The following is a 25494-nucleotide window of genomic DNA, read 5'->3' on the forward strand; positions in this document are numbered from 1 at the left end:
ATTCCTTTGTGAGTCTGGTCTAATTAAGAGATGCACTGAAACATGGGTTTCAGCTCTTCGCTCCCCCACAGAAAGAGCTCGCAATGTTCCCTAAGTGTCCTGCCATTGGGTTGTTTGTTTGGAGTCAAGTTGTTACCTTGTTTCTGGCAGCAGCAGTTTCTGCATGTCATCACAGGCCAGGAAGCCAGATCACCAAGCTGATCAGAATTGTGGGGAAGCAAGCCCAAGTGAAATCTGGGTGAGCACCTGACAACCACGACCACGTTCAGGAAAGTGATAAACTCTAGGGTGTGAACTTTGTGACATTCTCTGATGTTCTTATTAGAAGTCCTGTCCTCTCCTTTTTCTGCTTACTTCTTGATTCCTTAACAAGTTACTTCATATTTACTAAGTAATGTAACTGAGTTCTAATCATTGCACAAAAATTCTGATTTCATTCTCAGGGACCCGTGGTGGTGGGATGGTAACCAACATTTCCTGGGACAGCGCTTCCGCTCAAGACACCACCGTTACCTTTCGCAGCGGTCCGTACTGCTTTCTGTATTTCTTGTTCCAAGATATTCCTATCTTTTTCAAGAGTTTCTGGCCCAGTTGATCAACGAGAATTAGATTGCTCTCCTCCTGAAGAAAGATACACAATGATAAGGAAATCTGAGGCAATTTAACTGCGATGCTATGAGCTGAGAGGGACCAACAGGATTCTAGCTAATTAATTGTGTAAGTGTATCTACCATATTTATTTCAAAAGAAGAGAAATTTTAAATGTAGATTAAGATTCAGTTTAGAAAACTTGAATTCTGCCAGCTCCCATGTGCTATAGTCTAATCACTTAAAGAGCAAAGTCCAAACAGCACTGTGAGGTTTGGTAAACTTTTGGGACGACAGGCTTTTCAGAGGAAACACTGAAGTGCAAAACAAGGGTATTCACGTCTTCTCCGAATGCTCTGAGTGCAAACAAGTTCTAAAGGGGGAAGAAGTGACTGTCGTGGATGAAAACCTGTCCCCCACTGGGATTCTTATGTTGAGTGCCTACTCCCTCAAAACTTTGACTGTGACTGCATTTGGAAGTAGGGCTTCAGGGAGGTGAGCCAGGATAGGGGTCTCAGGGTGGGTCCTTGTCCAATGGCCAGCTATGTCCTTATGACAGGAGGAAACCTGGACATACAGCAGGCACGGGACGTGCACGCATGGATGACAGGCTGTGAGAGCACAATGAGAAGGCGGCATCTGCAAGGCAGGGAGGGAGGCCTCAAAGGAAACCAAACCCCTCTTAAGAGCGGACACCCCATCTCCAGAACTGTCAGGAGACAGACGTGTGTTGTGTAAGCCCCAGTCTGCGGCGTCTCGCCATGGGAGCCTTGAGACAGGGGCCACAGGGCGATAGAGATACAGGACTCAACTCAGTCCCTACAGGAAGTGTGAGAACTTGTTCAAGAAGGAAGGAGTAAGTGAAAGGACACCTGCCACCCTTACAACAGGTAGCTGAGCAGACACCTGAGGTATCACCAACACTAGGAATGAAAAGGGGAACATAACTTTAGGGGTGACATACGTTAAAAGGATCACATGAGAAAACAGTAAATTCTAACACAGTATGTAAAGCCAATCCCAATTCTGTTTGAAATGACAATAATACTCTCCCCCAAATCATAGTCCAATTCAAATACAAACACAAAAAAAAATATATTCAAAGTGTCAGCAATGACTATCTGGATATTTGGCTTATTTGTGTTGTTTTATTTCCTCATAGATTGTCTAGGGTTTTTTTCTCTCTCAAACTATCCACCACGAAAACATATGTCTTTTATAACCAGAAAATTTTTAATAAAAATTTTAAAAAGACATGGAGACTATTTTAAAGGAAAACTATTAACAGTAATAATATTAGCACTACCCACTAAATCTCTCTCTCACTCTCTCTTTCACACACACACACACACACACACACACACACACACACACACACTATTTATCTAACATACAAATATATGCACAAATAGAACCATGCTCTCTCTGTATACCTGAAGTAAGATTGCTTTTACAATCATCACTGGATCATCAGTCTCCTCTTCATTTTGAAGATCTTTCAATTTCTCATCTGGCTCATTTTTTTCCTCCTAGGAGGAAAAACAAATTTTAAGTTTCTAGCACTAATCTTCAAAGATAACAAAGAAAATAGAAATGTTTGTGCTATGGAGATTTTAAGACTAAAAAACGATAAGCACATCACAATAATTTGCTTATGTTTTGGGCTAAGGCAGAACTAGCTCTGAATTCCAGCTTTGGTTGACAATTCTGGACAAGTTTATCTCTGGCATTATCTGAAAGTTGGGATAATGAGATTAACTAAAACTTCTAGCACAACACACACACACACACACACACACACACACACACACACACACACAAAACACCAATATTTTCCCAGTAAGTATTACACTAGCTGCATCCCACAAATTTTGATATGTTATGTTTTCCTTATCATTCAGTTCAAAATGGTAATGAGCTGATAATTTCTGGTCAGAAGCAAGTGTTGGTGAGGGTGTGGAGAAAACAGACCCCTTTGACACTGTTGGTGGGAATGTAGACAGGTCCAGGCCCCATAAAAAACAGTATGGAGGTTCCTCAAAATATTAACAATAGATGTGCTATGTGATCCAGCAATTCCATTCCTAGGCATCTACCCAAAGAACGCAAAACACCAATACCGAGCGACATCTGCACTCCTATATTCATGGCAGGACTACTGTCAACAGCCAAGTTGAGGAAACAACCTAAGTGCCCTTGGACAGAGGAGCAGATTGGGAAAATGTGGAACATAAACATGATGGAATGTTCAGGATGAAATTTTGCCACTTGTGACAACATGGATGGAGCTGGAGGGGAGCATGCTAAGTGAAGTAAGCCAGAAGAAGAAAGACAAATGCGGGATGATCTCACTCATATGTGGAATATAAAAAAAGAGAGCAAAGAAACACACAAAACTAAACCAAAATCAACCCTTGAAATCTGAGGCTCTGAAAGGGGCCGATGGAGGGTGGGGTGCAAAGGAGAAAGGGAGCTCACTGGACTGACTGCAGTCGAAGGTTACTGGAACTTAGGATGCGATCGTCATGTAGACAGTGCTGTAAATCTGTGCTATCTCAAAAGATACAATTTTAAAAAAATAAAAATTTCTGGCCTCCATCCAAAATAATCTCATTCACTTGAGTTGGCCTGATGAAATTCCGCCCATCCCTGCGGACTCAGCTCACTCACTCCCTCCTCTCTCCTAATCACCAGGGCCACTTCACTAGCAAAAACTCAGGCTGGTTGCAGGGGTTTGTTACGAATAACCAGAGATAAGCTCATCACTCAAACCCTGAGGGGCTCTACGTCAGGTCCCGGGATAAAGACCAACACGTTTGTCCGATTATATCCTAACGACAGAACCCAGCAAGAGGCCAGGAATCCCAAATGGCTACATGTGCTCATAAACATGACCTAGAAAAAATCTATTCCACAATGAAGGACCATGAGGAACTGACTTGATTTGACTGCGACACCAGGTGAAGGTGGAAAAACAGTTCCTCTCAGCACTGGGATCAGAAGAAGGTCTTCGTGTGGGTTGTGGCCCAAATCACACAAGCCATGTGGCTGTACACTATCAAGACAAGGTCTTACTATAGAGCTGTTCCAGGGTCAGGGGTGGCAGGTGGAGGGAAGAAGCCCTGAAGTTGTCTAAGAAGCAGGCCACGGACATGGAGGAGGAGGAAGAGGCATTTAAGCAGAAATAGGAGGAGAAGGAACAGCCCCTAAAAGCAAAGGAAAAAGGAAGGGGCCCCGGCCACGGGGAGAATACAAAATCTGGCAAAAGTGGTCCCTTGTGCCTGAGGCAATGGTGACCCTTAATTCCACTCTGGACTTCCTGCCTTAAAATCTGTCGTCTCTGACAGCTGTAATGTTAAGGGTTTTGGAGCCTGCTATGTATTTAAGAATAAATGTCTGTTAAAAAGAAAGAAAGAAAATTTGTTAAGGCTTCTTGGTGACCCAAGCACGTGGTAGAGATGAATCTGTCTCTTTCCTGGATGAAGGGACATTCAAGTCAGGCCTCAAGTCACGCTCTTACCAAACCAATCAATCAAGATGCCCAACAGTCTAAAACAACAACATTATGAAAGAAATAGAATCAGGAGCTACATAAATCACACTTACAAAGTCTTCAGACACTGTAATTATCAACACAGAACAAAATAATAGAGTTAATGTATAAAGACATTTACTATGGAACGAAAGATTTAAAAATGGTAGGAGGGGAGAGGCAGGTTGGCATTGCCCAGTATTTGACACCCAGGCTGAACCCAATCCTCTTCTACTCACAAGTGTGCACCTCTGACCTGTGGGCACAGCCTGGTCCAGCAGGCACCCATCCCTAGGGGTGAGCTGTGAAGCCTTTCTGGCCCCACTTCTTCAAACATGAGAAGGGCGCTCAGAATGAAATGACTGTCAGCGAGGCAAAGGCCCCAGAAAGGGGGCGCAGAGCAGGCTCTCTTCAGTCAAAATTAGTCACATTGTGAACAACTAATGGTCGACTGCCAGAAGAAAGGGATCATCTTCTAGATACTCGACAGACTAAAATGTTCGCTTTCATTGGGGAAAATTCCATGAGGTTTGGTCATGAGTTGTTCCTTGCAGACAGCACCTACTGAGAGCTCCACGGACGTAGGGAAAGTCCCTTGAAAGGGAAGAAGAAACTGCCAAACCAGAAGCGTAACAATACCCAGCCATGCCTAGAATATCTGGGATCTTCATCTCTAGGCCCGAGAGAAGGTTCAGGTAAAGGTGGTAAAGAGACGTGCAGTGTCCAGCAGATGTACCTACGGAAATTCTTAAGAGCACTGAACTGTTACTTGGATACCACAATCTCTGGATGAAAACCAGATTGTTAGAGGAGAGAACAACATGGGAAAAATTAGCCAATGAGATGCTTGACAGGAGCCATGAGTGAGAACATAAACTGAGCAGCAATGGAAAGTGACTTCTGGCTGTTCATGAAAGCCTGAAGAAGGTTTTGCTGAAATAACAGCTTCAAGATTGGAGAAGCTGTGCAGAGAGCAAAACCCAGTGAAAGAATGTCTGCTGCCCCTGGGGTCACAAGGCAAGCGACAGAACTTGGAGCAGAGCCTGACACTGCAAGAAGAGAGAAAATCAATTCCAAAGAACGAAGGCAAAATAGCAGAGCTGTCCAAGAGAGCACAAGCCAAAAGGAAGACAGAGGAATCATGACACACGACCTCACCTCAGCCTGACGCTACCTCTGCACACAATCTCAAGGACAAATGTGAAGGCAGAACTACAGATAGCTGCTTTATGTATCAGAAGACAGAGAATAACTCCCAGCAGTTAGAACATTGTCTGAAATCTGACTGGCTAGTCAGGCACTGAGCCAAGTAGACATACTTCCTGAGGTGGGAGATGAACTGGCAGAGAGCAATGGGAGCATTTTCTAAGACTGAGGAGAGACCTGGTGGAGTTGGGAAGAAAAGGTTACAGCAGATGGAGACATAACTGGAAGAAGGGGTGGGGGGAGAATGGCAGAAGACAAGGCAAGGAGAAAAAAATAAGTGAACAACCTAAGAAATATTTGTTAGACCTACTGACAAGCTTCTCAGAATCAAAGAAAAACACTTCAACTTCATCTTCTAGAAAGAATGAAATAAAGCTAAAATAACTATTTGAAAAGGTGTGTGCTGGGAGAGAAGGCTCTACTCCAGGACACTGGCGATGTAAGAAAGCCAGGCGAAGAACAGTACTACGACAAGAATCAGCTCCAACTACACAGGGAGACAATACAGGCAACGGGATCACCTGTGGCTGGTGCCTTGAAACACAAATAAAAGCTGAGGGGCAGCTATTAAAGATGACTAAAGAAGATGTTAAATACAAGGCATGACCCCGGACTCGACTGGAGGGGGAAAACCCGGCTCTAAAGGATTTGGATGTGGCAACTAGGGAAATACAAATATAAACTATATATTACGTAATAGTGTTCGATCAACATTAAAGCTCCTAATTTTCAGCTATGCTTATGCAAGAGAACAGCCTTGCTCTCAGGAGAAACACACTGAAGCTGCTGAGTGTAAGGGGTCCAATGTCTTCAACTTAATTTCAAATGTCAAACGGTTCACTGCTAATGAGGACAATGTGCAGCGCGTACACACACACATGCAGTGTGTGCCTGCACAGACCTGGCAAAATATTAACTGGAGAATCAAGGTGGTGTATGCACAACAGGTTTATATTATATTCACAATTTTCTGGGTGAAATTATCTAGAAATAAAAATTTGAAACTCCTATCTGTGCTCACTTTCAGTATATACAAATGTTTTCTACAGAGGAATGTATAGTAAGTAGCAAAATATTATCCTCCCCCAAATAATAGGACCAGGAAAGGAAATTGCAAAGATTTGGCTAGACCAATTTCTACACTTACTTGAAATTGCCAGTTTCCCAGGTGATCGACATCTCTGATATACACGTGGTAGTGCCCTCCATAGCAGCCGCCTCTGTGGATGATAACTGAGAAGAGGTCGTATATATAGTCCACGTCATCCAGTTCACTCTACAAAAATAAAGAACATGAACACTGACGCGGTTTACATAAAACAGGAAGACACGTAACCAAAGGGAAAAAACAATTCAACTATTGAAATTAATATGAAATTTCACTGTTTATCATTATTTAAGAGTAAATTAAGATAAATTCTAATAATTGGCTTTAAATTTTATAATTCTTAATTTTATACTGAAAATGATCTATCCTTGAGCTAATGCCAGTTACACCACACCACCCAACAGGAAAATATATCCAAGCAGGACATATTTTAACAGACTGCGTCTGAGATGATGTAAGCCCACGTGATAAGGAGGTTCACTCCCCTACTGGGAGTCTGTTAGCAATTTTAAGCAAGAGAAAACCATCCTTGCATTGTATGCGCTGTGCTGCTTTGATTGAATCTGTCTGTATTCAACTCAGCTGCTATGTCCCTCAATGTTAGAGTCAATTCCACCACGACCTCCTGAATTTTCAGTCCTCCGCACAGAACAGGAACTTAGCAGCTACGAAGAGTCATGAAAACTGGTTTTGGTTTGGGGTGGAATGAAAATGTTCTTTCTTGGTCTATTAATTCTGCCTTATTAATTCTATCATTACTGGGCTTTATGATTATGTTCACCCACCCAACAGGTGAACACCTAGCTACACGGGCACCATTTAAAAAAAATAATCTATTTTAGGTTAAGAGAGATTTTGAGGGATTACCAATTACCAGAGGAGCTTATTTGTTTAAAGACTACTTTTTAAGTAAGTGGCATTTTTTTTAAATGTCTCGCTCAGGCAAAAGAGAGCTATACACAAATATTCAAAATCACTATGTTTTTGCATTACTACAGCAATCAAAAAGTAAAATTAATGTCACTTCCCTAAAGAAGAATCAATGTTTTCTTTTAGTTTTATTATTTCAGATTATGTTAAAATCATTTGACAAACTACTTTTTATAAAAAGACAAAATTTTTTCAGGCACAAAATGGGGGGAGGGGGTGTCAAATAAATTAACTGTTTACTATGTGTGTGCCAATAACAGGCTCAGGGCAAACACAACCCTGGAATGTTGCATGGTAATTAAGGCAATAAAATAAACCCTGAAAAACTCAGTAATTAAGCTTGAAGTAGAAGGCCATCTGAGTCTCAGAACTTTAAAACAAGGATAACTTTTATACACAGAAATTCAACAGCAGCTAGCCAATGTTTTGTTCTTAATCAACACAGAAAGAAAGATCTATAAGAAAGGCAGCAGTCTCTGTATTCTGCTTTTAGCACACACAGCAATTATACAGAAAACATCTTAAAATGGTGTATAAAGTAGGTTGACTGAGTAGTTAATTTGCTTTCACAATTTTTGTGTCCCATGTCTTAAAGATTACAAATTCTAGACTTGTGAAGCTCCAGCTGCCTGTTCGCTTTCTAGATGTATATTCATTATTGCATCTAATGCAAACTGAGTCTAAGTAGCAAAGGACAAGTAATGGCAGTTTTTCCTAATGCAGGGTCATTTCTAATTTTGTTCTTAAATTTTCTTTCAACGCCTTTTCAAGGAGAATTTAATAAAAAGAACCGAGGAGAAATCCACACTTTAGAAATTAAAAAGAACTGCAATAAACCAGCAGCTCTCTGCCAGGACACCTCTGCTACCCCTAAGAAACACAGACCTCTGGCAAGATCTGAAGACATCCTAGTGGACCACCACATGGAGAGAGGGTAGGGTGCCATTGTCATCTAGGAGGTGGGTGCTGCTTAATACCCTGTAAGGCAAGGGACAGCCCACCACAACCGAGAAGGAGCCAACTCAAAATGTCAGTAGTGCCAAGACAAAAAGATTTTGCAAGAAGCCAAGTGAAAATGAGGTCAACAAAAGATTCAAGTTTGAGAGGGGAAAAGATGCAATTTCACAAGAAAATAGTTCAAACCTGTTCACAAAAAGGCTTGAGATTGATCTGGAGAGGGAAGGTATAACAGCTGGTCTCCTTGTATCGTTCACACTTCACAAAATCAAAGTTAAATCTTAATAATGAGACAGTAAGAAAGGGAGGCAGCTTACGTAATTTGGCCGACTGTTAAAAGAAAAAAATTGAAAGGTTTTAAAAAGTTACATAAAAGGACACATTTCTTAAGATGTGAAAAAAAACTTATGAACAGTTTTAAGAGAAACCCTTAAAACATATACTCATCACTATGAATTCAATACAACTCTTCATTAAACTCATCTATTAAACTTCATTAAACTCTTCATTAAACTCATTTATAACGGAAAACTTACAACGCAATTCTGTTTTTTCAAGTTGGGAGCCTAAAAATCAAAGCCACCTGAGCAGCACATTGCAGGCAGGTGTGCCCCCCTCTAGCAGTGCCAATTTCCTACCTGCCTCCTGGCCCTCATGTCCCTCCTCATAGTCTCCATGTCTCCGAGCAGACACACAGTCCTAGTGACCTGTGTCAATGTAGCCAAACCCCAGGATTACACGAGAATTGATGGGTATGTATATTTTCCTGGGGAGAAGATCCATAATTTTCAAAGTGCTCTAACTCCCCAGGTGATACAATCCATTCATTGGGCGTTACATTTAGTCTTCTTAAAAGTAGACAAGAAGGTCTTTCTGCTTTGATTCCTTCCTCTAAAACAAAATACTAAGTTAAGGTGCTTTTTATTTAAGTTGCCAGCTTTCCCCAAACTCCTTGTATTAACAGCATGTGCAGGGGAGGGAGCAAAAAAATCCCCCACCCCATATAAAAAAGAATACACAATCATGTAACTCTAAGATCCTGAAAAACACATTTCAACTAACAATTCCACAAAGAGAATGGGTTAAAAAAAAAAAAAACACACATGTAGAAAGATTGTAACTCAACTCTAATGTGATTGAAAGAAGGAAGCCTGCTCAGAACAAGAAAATCTGCATTAATTTAGGTAGTACAACCAAACCTAAATTAATAATACAATGAATTAAATGTAATTAGAGTAAAATTTTTTTTTAAGTATCAAGATAAATTTCTGTTAAAAGGAAACTAAACCAAAAATACAAAAAGATGCACCAAAAAACCTCTGTTGTCTAGCAAAAGGCTATGTTTTACTAATGTGCAAATTAAATTCAACCCAATACTAAGAATGTATAAATATCTTCACAAGACTTTTCTAGTCACATGGTTTATATTTTATTACATTGTAGCTATAACACTAAAAGTAAAATATGGCCTAACCAAATAATAAATCTGAGTTTCACAAAGGGAAGTAAAATACACTTTAAGCAATTTGTTTAAAGATCTACTGTTAGATCTAAAATTCACTCTGGCTTTAAATCCTATTGTGAGAGTTACAGGCATGGGGTTCACTGCTTTTTAGTATATTTCCACCTATAATCTCCAGGATCCAAGTCAGTATCAGTCCTCATTTGATTTGTTGGAAAATTCAACAGTTGTCAGCTCGAGGAACAGTGCTATCTTTGCCATCACAGAGGAACTGCAAAGATGTCCCTGTGGTAGTTAAGTCAGTGCGTAAATCCACTGACTGGACTGAGCTCGTTTCTCTCTGAGCCCGGCAGTCACCCTGGGTACAGGCAGAGACAGCATAGGGCCGACGGCACGCTACAGAGGCAATCATTTGCTTAAATCCTGTTCATCCTCCATTTTGATATGCTGTACAAAAAGAAACCTGCAACTCTGTCAAGCCCTTTAATAAGCAATCTAGTATTCCCAACTGGGGGAGGAGGAAAGGGCAATTAGATTTGCTAGCATGAGGGGGGATGTTTATGAACATTGTACAGTAACTGCTTTTTCAGAAAATGAAGAAAACCGTCTCTCTTCACAGTAGCAGACGATGATGGGAAAGCCTGACAAGTTTCTTGGTTGGCAGAAATGAAAACACTGTCTTTTCCTAAAGGTAACTTGCAGAAAGCAGGGATGTGGGGAGGACATCAAAAAGGTACACTTAAGAAACGCTGAGGTACATGTAAATTTTTCCAAGGACAGACAGAAGTTAAAAGAATTGTTGGGTTGAAAGTTTAAAAAAAATTTTTACTATAAAAATTAAAATACATAATGTAAATGTCTTTTCCAATCCCTAGTATTTATTAGGACCGAAACGTGGATCCCCCAGACCTCTTCACCCAGGCTGACTTCACTTAACAGACATTCTGCTACTAGGCTCTAAGCAGGCACCCTCAGAGAAGGCAGCTCTCTTTACCTTTGCTGCTTTGACCAGCCTGTCGCAAGTCCCACAGTGGTATAAATTGTCAGAGTCAAAAAGCTCCTCTTCTACATACATGTTCCAGAGAGCATCTTCCAGCCCGGACACGTTTTTGACGGCTACTGTTAGATCTAAGAAGTCTTCCTGCAATACACATGAAAATAACATTGAGAAAACGATTTCACAGAGGTTCACAAACACATCATCAACTTAAACACTGGGAATAATCAGATGTAGTTCTCCCAAAACACAGAGCACATGTGGGCCTCCCCTGGTGGCGCAGGCGGTTGAGCGCCACGCTGTGAAGCTGTCCCCAGCCTGTGCAGAACTGGTTCCATCCCGGCCGGCCGGCCAGCGAGGGTCCCACATGGTGTGGCAGACCTCTCCTGTCGTGCCCACTGCTCCCCTCAGCAGTGTATTTTGTCAGTCTGCCTGTTCTGTTCCCCACTTTGTCTCTGGTGAAGCCTCTCAACCTCCCATGCATTTGGCCTGTACCCCGGTTCCCGTATAAATAAATAAATCTTAAAAACAACAACAACAACAAAAAAAAAACAACAAAAAAAAACCACAGAGCACATGAACGCACAGATCTTCTCATCAGATATTGTGAAACGCGCAACACTAAATTATCCTTTCTAAACCAAACTGCAATTTAACTTAAAATCTATCAGGACCTAGTTTGAGTTATACTATACTGCAAGTAAAAGAAATAAATCACTGAATACATATCTGAATTAAGAGATGTGTATGTGCAAGGTTTATTAGTGTTGAGTTAGTCTCTATATTAGAATAGCAAGGGCAGGACTGGACTCCCAATATAAACTCCATTTCTTCTGCTGCTGTTGCTAAAGTTGGTTTAAGGTGTACTGAAACAGTTACAAGAAAAAAATCATTTGAGTCAGGATAAAAAGGTATCCCATGAAAACTAAGGGGATGACATTTGCAAAATGAGAGCCTGCCGTTCCACTGTAAATATATTTGAATTATCACATTTTTAGTAATAAACATAATTTGACAAGTTTAAATCATCTTTATAGTTTTACGTGTGTGAGAACAATAGTATTACTTGAAAGCATTATAAGGACCATAAATACAGCACTAGTTAGAAGAAATCTAAAGTAATAAAAGTGATACATGAAATTTATCATATATGCATGGAAAGTGTGCATATAATGTGCCCTCATTCACACTATGCTTTAAAGTCACTTTGTGGGGCTCTCTGGTGGCCTAGAGGCTAAGGCTTAGCGCTACTACTGTGACAATGACCTGAGTTCGAGGACCGGATAAGGAACTGACCCACATGGCACAAAAGATCTCTCTTGTCTCACCCACTGCTCCCCTCAGCAGTGTATTTCAGTAGAACTGCCTGTTCTGCTCCCCATTCAGTTTTTGGTGAATCACACCCTCCCCACACACCTCTGGATTACATGCCAGTTCTTCCACACAAAAATAAAATCTTAAATAAAATCACTTTGTGAAATATTACAGATAAGCCTATGATACAGCAATACACACAAGACACACACACAACATATTCATCTTTCCAAACTGGGTTGACCAAACCTTCTAAGGGCATAGGCAATAGGGCCAAGAAATGGTTTTTATCTCCAGCTCTTTCATAAAAAATAAAAAAGAAGAGGAAAAATATATACATATTGATATATTCCAAAAAGTAGTTACTGCAACATTTAAAATATGGCATTTAATTTTTCACTCATATAGCAAAACACAGAAATTTTCTATAGCTTTTGCCATAAGGAAATTTGTATTAAGCAACATTACTGTTATAGTGACGAAGCCATTTGCAGCGTAAGGTTTGTAGAGCAAACAGAATTATATTTATATGAGCAAATTTTCCAATATCTAATTACCAGTTAGATTAAATGGGCAATCTGGGTTACAACAAAGAATTAAAGGTTATACTAGTTAAAATGGGATTATAATAGCTCTGCATATACATATATAATAAACATAAGCACACACACACGCAAATGAACCTTCTGAAGGATATTAATAAACCAAATCCAATATTTAATTATAGGTGTTTGTCATTTAATATTCCTGAGTAAGCTCTATTTTTATTATTTCCCTAATTAACTTTCTTTATACTATTCTAACCACCAACTGTGATATTGGCGTCCCTCAGGAAGACCTCTTTGTAAATATCCCCCAAATCAGTTTTCCAACTATTAGAGTACTGACTAAAAGATTAAAGTTAAGTTTTATTTGCTTCTTACAGATCACATGGGACCATCCGGATAATAAACTGATGACACAGGTGTAGCCAGAGTAAAAGATAAAAAACAGATAAAAAACTTTCTAGTAATGAATACTTTCATCCTCATGTATATAGGTCAGAGACTTAATAGCATGAATCATAATTCACGCCACAAGTACCCGTGCACAGTCACCTGCTTCTCACTGACACCCCGACACTCTTCGCAAACGACCTGGTTAACGGCGGTCCCGTGGTACAGACGGCGGATGAGATCGTGGCCGGACGTCCCAACTAAGGACGTTTCCAAAGCACTAAAGAGAATGCGGTTCAGTTCCTGCACGTCATGCTGCCTCATTTCCTGCAAAACAGGTAATTTTTCAGTGTAATTTTGGGCTTCAGACTTATAAACAAATTTGAAAAGTGTTATTAGCAAGACACAAGAGGAAAGGGGTAGAGGAGAGCTGCTGACTGGTGTGGGGTTTCTGTGAGGTGATGATTACGTACAGAGATGGCTGAACAACTCTGTGAAAATACTAAAAAAAAATTCAAACAAACCCAGAATTCTACCCTTTAAAAGAGAGAATTTTATGGCAAGTGAATTATACCTCAATAAAGTGGTTGTTTTTAAACAAGGAAAGAAAAAGGAATTGGCTCTCAGCACCAGCCTGACACCAGAAATTGACCACCCCATTAGGGGATACCCCGCTACTGTGCTTTCCTTCCACAGCCCAAGCTATCCCCCAACCACAAGCACCATGCAGTTAAGGAGCCCGTTCTCAGACCGCTGTGCAGCATTTATTGTCGGAAGCAACATAACATCATTCTGATCACTGCCTCTGTAAAATTCTGTGGCAGTCCCTACACCTGTCCCTATAAGAGGAAATCTATTCGGCAGGCCTGGTTTGTTTGACTGCATAGCAGACAGCTCATCAACACTGACAACAGGCACCATAATGTGCTGCTGACAAGTGTTTAGTGTTTGTATACAGTGAAATCCCCTCCAGGGATGCAAACAGAAAAATGAGAGAATGTCTACACATGGGGGCACAGAATGGAAATGAAGAGTCAGGAGAAAGGCAGGATAGCAAAAGGAAAAGACCCACCAAGAAGGGTTTCGCTGTTTCACTGATGCAACAGTTCAAATCAGAATAGTCAGACTCAAACACAAAGCACCTCATGACAGCAAAATATTATTGCTGAGAAGGTTTTTCAGCTGATTAGCAGTTCGCTATAGAAGGATAAGCAATTCCTATGTAAGAGGTCCTGTATCTCAGCGAGACTATAGACAGATTCTCTGGGCAGAAGTTGGAAAAGTCAGTTCTAACACGTGTTCCCTGAATCCACAACCCCCTCCCCAAACCCAAATCACAGAAATTTATGCTTGCCTATAGCAAGTGTCTAAAATATATATTTCTGGTTTATAATTATTTAATGTGAGAAGTAAACATCTAAGTACTATCCTGAGTACTGGTAACAAAATTTTAAAAGTCAGATTAACATCATTAAACCAGTGTTTATTCTTCCTGGTAAATTCCTAGAAAAGCCGACCTTCATACCTCATTGCTGGTCCAGCCAAAGCTGTCTGTGAGGTCTGCTGTGGATGCGGCTTCCTGGTCTAAGAGTAGAAGCTGAGCAAACAGCCTCTGTAACTGTAAAGGGATGATCCGAACCTGAATGAGGAACAAATGCGTTTCTAGGTGAAGTCTTTTAAGTGTTGTGTCTTTTGAAAAGAACTGCATACTAGTGTGCTCAGGAAAACGCTTACAAATTACATGATACGTCATTGTAAGTTTACCTTATTATGAACTAATTATAATAAATTGATATTATAAAGGGTAAACAAAGATTTAGTTTTCTTTGAAAATTCCAATTCAGTGCAAAAAGTTTTAGCTCTCTGGAATTTTCTACCTTAAGAAAGTCCAGATCAATATTAAAGCCCAAATAGGCCCTAAAAACCACCCAATTAATTACAGATAGTAATTTACATCTCTAATAGATCATTCTTTCTCTAAAATATTTCAGCTACATATATATTCTCTATGAGAAATTTTCAGGTGACAGTATCTCACTCTAGGATATCTGGACACCCAATAGAGCTGGCTGCACCCTGTGCGCTTTCTTCCACACTCACTGTTGCCTCATTTGGCATGAAGAGGGTTGGACAGACTGACAAAGTTGCTAGTGACTGGTCTGCAGCCTGAATTTAAGCATCTACAGTGAGAATCGGCCTTTAGAGTGTTTACAGCAACCTGACATTTCCATGACAGGTTCCTCACATATTATAAGAATATAATCTGCAGGGCCTCCCCGGTGGCACAGCGGTTGAGCGCTGGGCTGCGAAGCTGCCTGCAGCCTCTGCAGCACCGGTTCGATCCCCAGTCACTAGCAAGGGTCCCACATGGCGCGCAGACCTCTCCTGCTGCTCGCTGCTCCCCTCAGCAGTGTACTTCGTCAGTCTGCCTGTTCTGCTCCCCGCTCTGGTGAATCCTCTCACCCTCCCGCACTTCTGACTATACCCAGTGCTTGTATAAATAAATAAATAAAAAATCTTAAAAAAAAAAAAAAAAAGAATATAATCTGCAACAGATTAGGATTTTTTTAAAAAAATATGCAAAAAATTGGCCCTGGTCACACAGGTGAGCTGAGAAGCCCTGGGCTGATCACGGGACACTCCTATTAAGAAACCCAGATTTTGTCTGCATGTCATAAGCTGCTGAGCGAAGTTTATACAGGGAAGAAACATTAGATCTGCGCTTAAAATTAACCAATTTATTTCCAGAATACCAAATTGAAATAATACTGGCCTCTACCCTTTGTTGTTACTACAAGTAAGTATATTAAATGGATTTTTCTGGCAGACTAGTATAAACAATTTGCAAATAGCTCTTTGAGCATAAGAAAGAATAAACATATTGGAGAGTGAGGTGTGTCTAGAAAGCAGCAGTGGCACTGTATTTGGAAAAGTAATTCTTGGAAAGGAAATTCTATTACCAGTAGAGTACTGGCCAATAACTTTCTGAAAATAAAGAGCATACTTGGTAATTAATAAAATAACTGATTTCTAGAAATAATGAACACAACTCCTTCCTTAAAAGACGTTCCCTCGATATGCCAAAAAAAAAAAAAAAAAAAGAAAGAAAAAGAAAAACACCTGTAAATCACAGATTATAGTACCTTGGCATCAGGTTTATCCTTATCCTCTAAAGAACCAAGCTCTTCTGGACCAAGAGAAAATAAGGCTTCTAAACAAAAAAATAGAAACAGAGTGTAAATAACATTACTTCATTTTAAAAACTGTTTTAGAAAGTCAAGACCATCAGTAAGTAAAATTAGTTATGGATTCAGAAATATGATTATGGCATTTTTACTATACACATTTTTACTTTCATGTAACATTTTTAACCACTGACTCTATAAAGTGGCATGCCAAAGTCATAGTGAGGAGAATCTACAAAAAGAAAATTATTCACACAAAATGAAAAACAGTTACATCAGAAATCTCTGATGGCTCCTAATGCCCACGGTAGTAGGCCCCAAAAGCAACGGGAGGGTTATCAGGAGACACAATATATGATAGCGCTGCCAGTGCTCACTTACACCTGTGAGGTTCCAGCCTCCCTTGTGTGAGAAAGACCGTGCCTTGCCTTTCTGTAACATGAAAATCTCTTTTCTGTGTGGAGGGCACAACAGATAGTGATCTTACCTAAAAAAATAAGTTAGCAACCTAGTGCCAGTTTCCAGAACTTTTTAATAATTCAATACTACCCCAGGGGGCATACCTGAACCTTTTGGAAAGTCTGTATTCACACCTAGTTGGAAACTCCTGCTGGGAAACTTTGATATGCTCCAGGCAGAGAAGAGAAGTGATGGTGTTGTCTCCCATGAAAACCACTGCTGCCCGACTGCTAGGAAAGTTACCCTCCTCCTGAGCTCCTGGCAGAATTGGGAAAGAATGAACTACAAGCCTAAAGATGGAAGTTTAGCAGCCAGGACTTCTACAATCATTTCCCATCATTCTTAGCTACACGCTGAACCGAGAGCCCAATCTAATCCCACTCCTTAAAGTATAATTCTATAAAGCTCCAAAGTTTTTCTGCTAACTCTCGGACAGTCCTTACTCTCTCCAAATGACAGTCCCCTTCATCGGGCATTAGCAACGATGCCTCACAAGGAGCATTCAGTCCACTAAGATGTCTACTCACATGCTTGGCTGGCAGCCCCTTTGTTCGAGAGGAAGATGCCTGCGGCCCTCAGTCCTGTTCTCCCTGGGGACACGGTCCATGACCTGCCCGCCCTACACGACTACCTTCTTCAGTCTTGTTAAGGCTACGTTTCTACTTCAACTTGCCCTTTAACTTCAACTGTATTAAAACTTAGAACAGTTTTAACCCTCCCTGGGAATCTGCTTATTAAAACTGAAAACTTCTAATGGGAGAATTACTGAGTGTACCCCGGAGATATTTTTATGGAAGGATGGAGTCAAGAACAAGAGATACTACTCTTAAATTCACACACAGTCCAATCCATCGGAATGACCCTGGGAAGGGGATGATGATATTTACTAAAATCTCCAGCGGGAGATTTCTAATCTAAGTGTAGAAGCAACAAAAAATGTCATGAAGATTCGATAAATATGGCAGCAGTAGAAAAGATGACCTACTCAAGATGGGCCAGACTGCTGGATACAGGTGTCTGTCCTCCGAGCACGCGCCACCATGGAGAGCTATACCTGACTTTGTAGTTGGGGCCCCAAGCAAGGTCATGGGAGGGCAAAGTAAAGTTCAAAGTGAAATCAAGGGAGAGAGAGTAAGACCCTGGTCTTAGTGTGCAGAGGTGAGAATGGGACAGACACGCTGAGGTTAGGGGCAAGAAATCAAAGGTCCAGTGGGGTCGGGCCAGCATCCTGCGGATGGTTTCTGGGAGCATCCCTTTTTTATTCAGTTGATTTGAAAGGGTTTCTGTTTCTTACATATAATTCCTTCTCTAGTATCTTTGGTGTTTGGGATTGAGGTGGTCAGTTTTCAGATTTCAGGACTGCAGATAAACCTCCCTGCTCCAAAAGGCATGGTATGATTGTTTTGGGTAACTCTGGCTTGAGTGTTTATTATTTTGGAGAAATTTCAAAACTCAAAAATACAAATACTGTAAGAATAATAGTCTGGCACGCATGACAAAACTGTATGTTGTACTCTATAGGAATTAGAAACTACGTTGCTTTCGCTTGTGATTTTACTCCTAAATATTACCGTAAGCACGCAGGATACGTTTTAGATGATGTTTCACATTTCTCTGCAGGGAGAATTACCAATTTATGTCTTACATTAATAATAATCAACTCACATTGTGGAATATACCTTTAAGATACATTACTTGTGAGTCTGCATAATTAATTACTGTAGAGGTGAGGGTACATATTACTAATCAAATGCATGTAACACAGCATACCTCTGAATTCAGGTGTGAAATGGAGAGTCTGAAGAAGGGAATTGAGGTAACAGGTTCCACCCTGATTTCTGATTCCGCTTAAATTGGTGAATTCTCTAGGAGCGGGTGGCTCCAAAGCTTTGGTCTTTAATTTCTTCCCTTTTCCATACTGATTATTTGACACACTGGAATAATCCTCTTCAAACAGGTCCCCAAACATTGTGAAACTAAATATTTTCCTTAAAAAAATGACATGTTATATAAATGCTTTTATTTTAAATACACATTTCCCCCACAACTCCCAATTTATACTTGGGAGTACCTATTTTAAATCGTTCCTCAGAAAGTATATACAGTATTCCGGGCTTTGCAGGCAGCAAGAGCTGTTTTTTTTCATCCGTGGCTCCTCACCAGCAGTTCATCTTGGGCAAGTTACTTACCCTGTGTTTTCATATAGAAAAGGGGACCCCACCTATAACCAGAGGTGGGGGCTGAGGGACATCGTTTAAACAAATGCCGTTAAGAAATGCACTTAGGGCACAGGGTCCACAATAAATGCCCGGTGTTTTTAAAAAGCCATAATGAAAAAAGAAAAAACCCATCCATCACCAGACCTAATCCACGCCGGGTGTGGCAAAGCCAATCCGAGATAATGAGAGTTGACCGGGATGCAGAGACCCAGCAATCACTTACTCACAATCTCTGCCTTTCACACTTTTTATACCAAATTATGATACTTAAATGAAGAAATCAACCCTCACAGCAGCTGAGTGCAGACCCCCAAGGCTGAAGAGCCGGGGAGGAGGTTCGCTGGCGGAGAAGCCCGCGGCTCTTCACTTTGTGTCCAGGCACCCCACTATTTGCCCTGGGCTCTCGGGGACCCCCTCAAGGGCTCACTTCGAGCGCGCGGGCCGACCCCTCGGAGCAGCGAAACGCAGGGCGCCGCGCGCAGCTCCCGCCTGACAGGAAACCCGAAAGGCCACTATTTCTCTTTTCAACGCGTTCCTCAGAAGAAAAGCGCGAAAACTGGAACTGGAAAGTGCGGCCCGGAGCTCGCGGTCTGGGCTTCGGCTTCCCCGACTCCCGCCGGGCCGGGTCCTCAGGCCTCGGGCCACCGCGGGCCCCGGGCGCGACCGAGCGGGGGCCGCGCCGCCGGGACAGCCCCTGGCGTCGCCGGCCCGGGCCGTCGGCCCACACGCTCCCCGGGCCTCCCGCGTCCCTCCCCGGGCCCCGGCCGCCGGCCCCACTTACTGCCTAAAGCCCAGAACCCCGCCCCGGCCAAAACTCGAAGCAAACGAACGCGCCCCGAGCGGGCGCCGCCATGCTGGCGAGGGCGGGTCGCCGGCGGCCGGGCCAGCGCGGGGTGACGGACCGCGAGGACTACGCCTCCCAGGATTCCTCGCGGGACGCCGGCGCGGCGCGCGCGGCCTTCTGGGCAATGTAGTTCTTTCGCCCGGAGAGCTCGGGAAGCTGCGGGGTCCCTGCGCTGGCTTAGCGATCCGCTGGTGCCGTTCATTCACTCACTTGTAAAAAAAATTATAATTTTTTGGTGGTATGTTCATTGTCGCGATACAAATTATTTAATCGCTGGGAAGGAGTGAAGTGCCAGCCACGACCCTTGTCATCTGAGCTCAAAACCTATGCTTAAAGCAAATTCTTTGGAGACCAAATTCCAGGTCACACAAATTCATTTAGATGGAGTATTGCACATGATGGAAAATTTCATTCCCATTTTCAAGTTTAAATCCACCGCTGTTAGCGATCCATACTAGTCGCGGCAGGGTTTACAAAGCTCGCTTGTGTTTGGCGTGGTTAATTTTCCCAAGTTACCTAAAATGGCATACATCTGTGTAGATCTTAAAGGTTGACCTCCATTTTGCAAGACATTTTCCAAATGGAACTTCAATATAACCAACCCCCAGCGACAATGCTCCACGTAGCCTTGAGCCTTTATAATACCCTCAGTGCTTATTTTGTCTCCACCAACTCTTAAGTGGCATGCAACAGGGTAAAAGCATCTCAAAAAATGACCACCTCTTGCCCACTGTAGGTGACTATTTAGTCTATACTTCGGGCATCTCCCCTGTGCAGTCCATCCGGCCTCCACCTAGGAATGAATGAGGGAGACACAGAAAGTCATTTTGACGTCAGCTGAAGGTTTGAGAGATCAAGACTAGGAATAATGATAGATGGAGTTGGAAGGCAGAGTTGAGATAAACGCACCGTGTGGGTATCTCCCTGCTCAGCCTGGGATCCAACCTGCACTGCAGAGGCTGCAGACAAAGTCACAGAGCTGTGCTCAACCCCTTGTGCCACCAGGGAGACCCATACCCTAGCTTTTTAATACGTCTTGAAGTGAGGTAGTGTTTGGCCTCTGTCTTCCTTAGTTCAGCTGCAATAACAGGATAGTGCACATTGGGTGGCTTATAAACCACAGACATTTATTTTTCACTGTTCTGGATATTGGATGTGGGAGATTAAGTTATCAAATGCTCAGGTGCTGCTGAGAGTACTCTTCGGGGTTGTAGACTGACAAATTCTTGTATCCTCACTGGTGAACAGAGACTCAGCGAGCAGAAGCAAGCTATTAGCAACACTCTCTAACCACTGAGCGAACAAGCCATGTACAAGAGGAAGCAAGTTATATGTTGATGCATATAAATGCACTAAATGCACTAATCCCATTCCTGAGGGCCCCATCCTCAAAACCTCCTCTAATACTAACTATTGCTCCAAATCCCACCTCTTAATACCATCATACCAAAACGAAGAGTTTAACATATGAATTTGGGAGGAAGATAAATGTTCAGTTTATAACATTTACAACTTTGTTCTTTTTTAAAGGTTGTTTTGGCTCTTACAGGTTTTTTTTACGTCTCCATATGAATCATAGACTCAATTTTCCAATTAGAAGAAAATAATGTTGGGATATGGGTTGGATTGTGCTGAATCTATAGATCAATTTGAGGATTAATATTATCATAATTTTGTGTCTTCCAATTCATGAATTTTTTTTTATTTATTCAAATCATTAAAAGTTTTGAAGACCTCAGTGTACATTCTTTCACATCTTTTGTCAAGCTATCATTTAAATATTTCATATTTTAAAAGAATATTTCATATGTAAGATGCTACTTAAATGGTATTTGGTATTCCAATTTCCAGTTGCTCACTCCTAGTATAGAAATGTTAGTGGGGAAATGAAGGAGCATCCAGACCCCCAATATCTTGCATGCCCTAAATAGGTTTTGCCATCCACAGCATAAAGACAAAACATACCCTTAGTGCATAAGAATTTCAGTAGAAAAGAACTTCAATGGAATTAGTGTGCAATAGAGAGAGAGAAGAGAGAAAGGACATAGTTTCCCAATGAAACCCCCCAAGTTACTTATCCCCTCGTGCGTAAATGCCCAGCCAAGCAGGTTTGGCCAAAGCAGGGCCACTGAAACCTGAAAGCTTGCCAGCAGTCTATGGCACCTTCTGGCAGTGAACCACAGGAAAGGGGTAGATAGGGCCAGACAAGTCTGGAAGGAAAGGAACAAAATCAAAGTACATGTCAAGATAAAGGCTACCATGGTCAGCCTGCCCTCTGCTCTCACAGACACATATCTTCTGTGTCCCCCAAGTCCTTGGTGCAAGCCCAAGACTGAGAAGCAAGTGTGGCTGCTTCTTCACATGTCTGTCTTTCTTTGTTATTTTATTTTATATATTTTTTACATCATTTTTCATTTTTGCACAATGTATGCATTTTCCTCTTGGTTATATTCCTCACACAATTTCCACCCCCCTTGTTTTGACCCTAATCCTTCCTTCCAATTCCCTTCCAATAGTGTGTCCCTGGTTAATAGTTGCTTGTTGATTTTTATTTTCACTTATTTAGGTTTCCTAAATTCCGGCTATGAGTGAGACCATCCAGTATTTTTCTTTTTCTTTCTGGCTTATTTTGCTGAGCATGATCCCTCTGCCCCATGTACCACCTCCAAGTCTTCTCTCCCCAAGTCCTTTCCCTGTCCTTTCTAGCTTTCCCTGGCTGCTCCGCTCCACCCTTCCTTAGGTGGGGGCAGGGAACATGAAACCTCCCCTTCCTGTGGAGATTACACTGTTATAAAAGAACAACTTTGTTTGAGTATTGAACTTGTCTTCTGCAACCCTGCTGAACTTATTTGTTTAAGAAATTTTTGTAGATTTTGTTGGGATTTCTACAGAGATGCTCATGTCTGTGAATAACAGATTTTTCCTTTTCTTTCCAACCTGAATGTTTTTTCTTTTTCTTGCCTGATTGCACTGGATAGAATCTCTAGAAGTTGCATAAGCGTGATGAGACAGCCATCCTTGACTTCTATCTGATGTTAGAAGTAAACATGCAGTTCTTCACCATTAAGTGTGATTTTGCTGTAACTTTTGGGGTAGATGTCCTTTCTTAGGTTGAGAAACTTCTTTTCTTATCCTACTTTGCAAAGAATTTTTCTCAGGTATGGACGCTGTATTCCTGTCATATATACTTTCTGTGTCTGTGAGATGATTGCATGGCTTTACTTTTTTAGTTCATTTATATGGTGAGTTTCCCTGATTAATTTTTTTTTTTAATGTTAAAAGAGACTTACATTCCTGGGGTAAATCCCACTTTGTTTGGTGTACTGTATTTTTATGTTATACATATATGTAATCTATATCTTTTTGTATATTTATATTATTGAATTTGATTTGCTAAGCATTTGGCATCCATGCTGCTGAGAGGTATTGTTCTATAGTCTTTTGCTTTCTTGTAGTGTCTGACTAGTGATATTATAAGGCAATGCTACTTTCATGGATTGATTCTATGATGTGATTTTGGGTGTTTTATTGGGAAACTATGTCCTTTCTCTCTTCTCTCTCTCTATTGCACACCAATTCTATTGAAGTTCTTTTCTATTGAATGAATCAGGAAGTCCCCTGAACTTCTATTCTTAGAATATATTGTGTTTAGTCTCCAGTATGTATTCCAGAATAATAATTTGTCTTATTTCTTCTTCCCATGTCTGGTAGCATTTTTCAGTGAGTCTGGGCTTGAGGTTTTATTTGTAGTAAAGTAAATCACAAATTTAGTTTAATTTAAAATATAGTGTAGGGTCTCCCCTGGTGGTGCAGCGGTTGAGCGCTGGGCTGCGAAGCTGTCTGCAGCCTCTGCAGCGCCGGTTCGATCCCCAGCCAGCCGTGAGCGATGGTCCCGCATGGTGCATAGTCCTCTCCTGGCGTGCCTGCTGCTCCCCTCAGCAGTGCACTTCATCAGTCTGCCTGTTCTGTTCCCCGCTCTGGCTCTGGTGAATTCTTTCACCCTCCTGCACTTCTAACTGTACCCAATGCTTGTATAAATGAATAAACAAATCTTTAAAAAAATAAAACATAGTTTAATTTCATAAAATATAAAATAAATTATTTCTATACAGCTTATGTTTTCTTGATTAAGATCTAGCAGTTTGCATCTTTTGTAGAGTGTGTCTGTTTCATCTAAGTTGTAGAATATAGTGGCATAAACTTATTAATGATAGCCGCTTATTATTTCAATATTTACAGAATCTCTCTCATTCCTGGCAATGGTAATTTTTTCTTTCTCTTTTTTTTTCTGATCAGTTTGGCTAGAGCTTTATCAAGTTAATTCATCTTCTCAAAGAGTCAGCTTTGGGGTTCATTGGGGTTCTCTGTAACCAAGCATAAGTGGTTACATATCTTTCAGAGCCCAAAAACAAAAGACAGGTGAACTTATCTAACCTTTTCTCTGAGACTTGCTTTCGAAGACATGGCATAGCAGACGGCAGAGTCGTACTGACGAACCTTGAGCTGAGACCAAGGCATTCTAGAGCCAGGACATAGCAAATGCTTAAGAGGGATGGTGCTTGGAGGGAAGGGGTCACTGCCAGACATTCAAAGCTCCAGAGAGCTGAAGTAAAGCCTCTTCATATGTCTCTGTGTCTGATCTGCCTTGTAATTGGTCAGTGAACTACAGGCAAGTCTACATTTCTTTGCCCCTAAGCCACTTCTTAGCCAACAGCATTGAACTCTTTTGTTGTCCCTGTCCCCTTGAGTCTGTATAACCTCATTCCCTCAAGCAGGGAGGCAGATTTCAGTTTATCTTCTGACTCTTTGCCAATGATTTGCAGTAACACTTCTTTCTTTTCTCACAATGTGATGTCCTGGAAATCGGTCTCTGGGCGTGTTGGGAAGTGAGCCCTTGGATCAGTAATATCTCTACTGTTTTTCTATGTTTCATTCTATTGGTAGTTACTCTGAAGTAAACCTCCAGACAAGATAGATCACACACAATTGAAATATCTTCAGATGTTTACCTGTAAGTGCCCTCCCCCTACCCGCCTAAGGTTAAAGGGGAGTCAGCAAGTGTCATCACAGTTGGGGTGTACTAGAGAGACATCTTGGCTCCTAATGGATTACACCTCCAAGTTGGCTGTGGACCTCTCCTGACAGGCACCATGAACGCACTTGTGAAGGTCACTAGATATCCGCGTGCTGTTACACAGTCCAATCCAACATCCCTGCGTGCTTCCTCTGTGCAAGACACAGCTAGGCTAGGGAGGAGGCTGCAGGCATGAAGAAGGCTTAGCCCCTGACCTCAGAGAGTGGTTGGCAGCGTGTGGGAGACAGATGCAGGGATTCCTGAAAGAAGGTAACCAGGCCTTTTGGGGTGAGCCCACTGCAGAGGTTTTAACAGAGTGCTGTGCAAGCAGAGAGAAGAGAGGAGTGTCAGCAGGGTGCTTCCGGCAGGCTGGGTGGATGAGCGCCCATTATTTGTAATGTATTTGGGGAAATGGATTTTAAAATGGGTGACAGTCCCATGGCATCTGTAGGATGGCCCAAGTAGATGGGGTCATCAACTCTATTTCAGTGTTCGCAGGTCTCAGAGGGCTTGAAATGGAGTAAGACCCTGCCAGGCATTGCAGAGACCCTCAGGAATTACACCTCTGCTGCCTGTAGGGTGCTGGGGGCCAGAGACTTCAAGAGCTTCCTTGGCACCTGGAATGCCAATATTTTTTCTGAGCTGTCTTTGGTAGTCTGAGGGTAAAATCCAAATTTTTCTTTG

The 25494-nt window shown here is 41.7% G+C and overlaps 1 protein-coding gene across 3 annotated transcripts in view; it reads right to left on the reverse strand.

Annotated features, from left to right (window-relative positions):
- USP40 (ubiquitin specific peptidase 40) overlaps window positions 1-19766 on the reverse strand; it is a 62546-nt gene extending 42780 nt beyond the window's left edge. The window contains exons 1-11 of one of the 3 annotated variants that reach the window (XM_054700174.1): window positions 19674-19692; window positions 18745-18863; window positions 18444-18661; window positions 16173-16240; window positions 14555-14668; window positions 13192-13356; window positions 10778-10924; window positions 8508-8651; window positions 6474-6602; window positions 2022-2117; window positions 514-621 (exon numbers count right to left, since the gene is read on the reverse strand). In XM_054700174.1, coding sequence (XP_054556149.1) covers window positions 514-621; window positions 2022-2117; window positions 6474-6602; window positions 8508-8651; window positions 10778-10924; window positions 13192-13356; window positions 14555-14668; window positions 16173-16240; window positions 18444-18642 — 1170 coding nt within the window. In that variant the 5' untranslated portion in view covers window positions 18643-18661; window positions 18745-18863; window positions 19674-19692. Of the gene's footprint in view, window positions 1-513; window positions 622-2021; window positions 2118-6473; window positions 6603-8507; window positions 8652-10777; window positions 10925-13191; window positions 13357-14554; window positions 14669-16172; window positions 16241-18443; window positions 18662-18744; window positions 18864-19673 lie in introns of all 3 variants that reach the window. The other 2 variants (XM_037524251.2, XM_037524252.2) reach the window with 2 other exon arrangements.
- Between the last annotated feature and the right edge of the window lie 5728 nt (window positions 19767-25494).

This window comes from Talpa occidentalis, unplaced genomic scaffold, assembly GCF_014898055.3.
Source record: "Talpa occidentalis isolate TD23 unplaced genomic scaffold, MPIMG_talOcc4v2.1 talOcc4.3, whole genome shotgun sequence".
Classification (NCBI taxonomy): domain Eukaryota; kingdom Metazoa; phylum Chordata; class Mammalia; order Eulipotyphla; family Talpidae; genus Talpa; species Talpa occidentalis.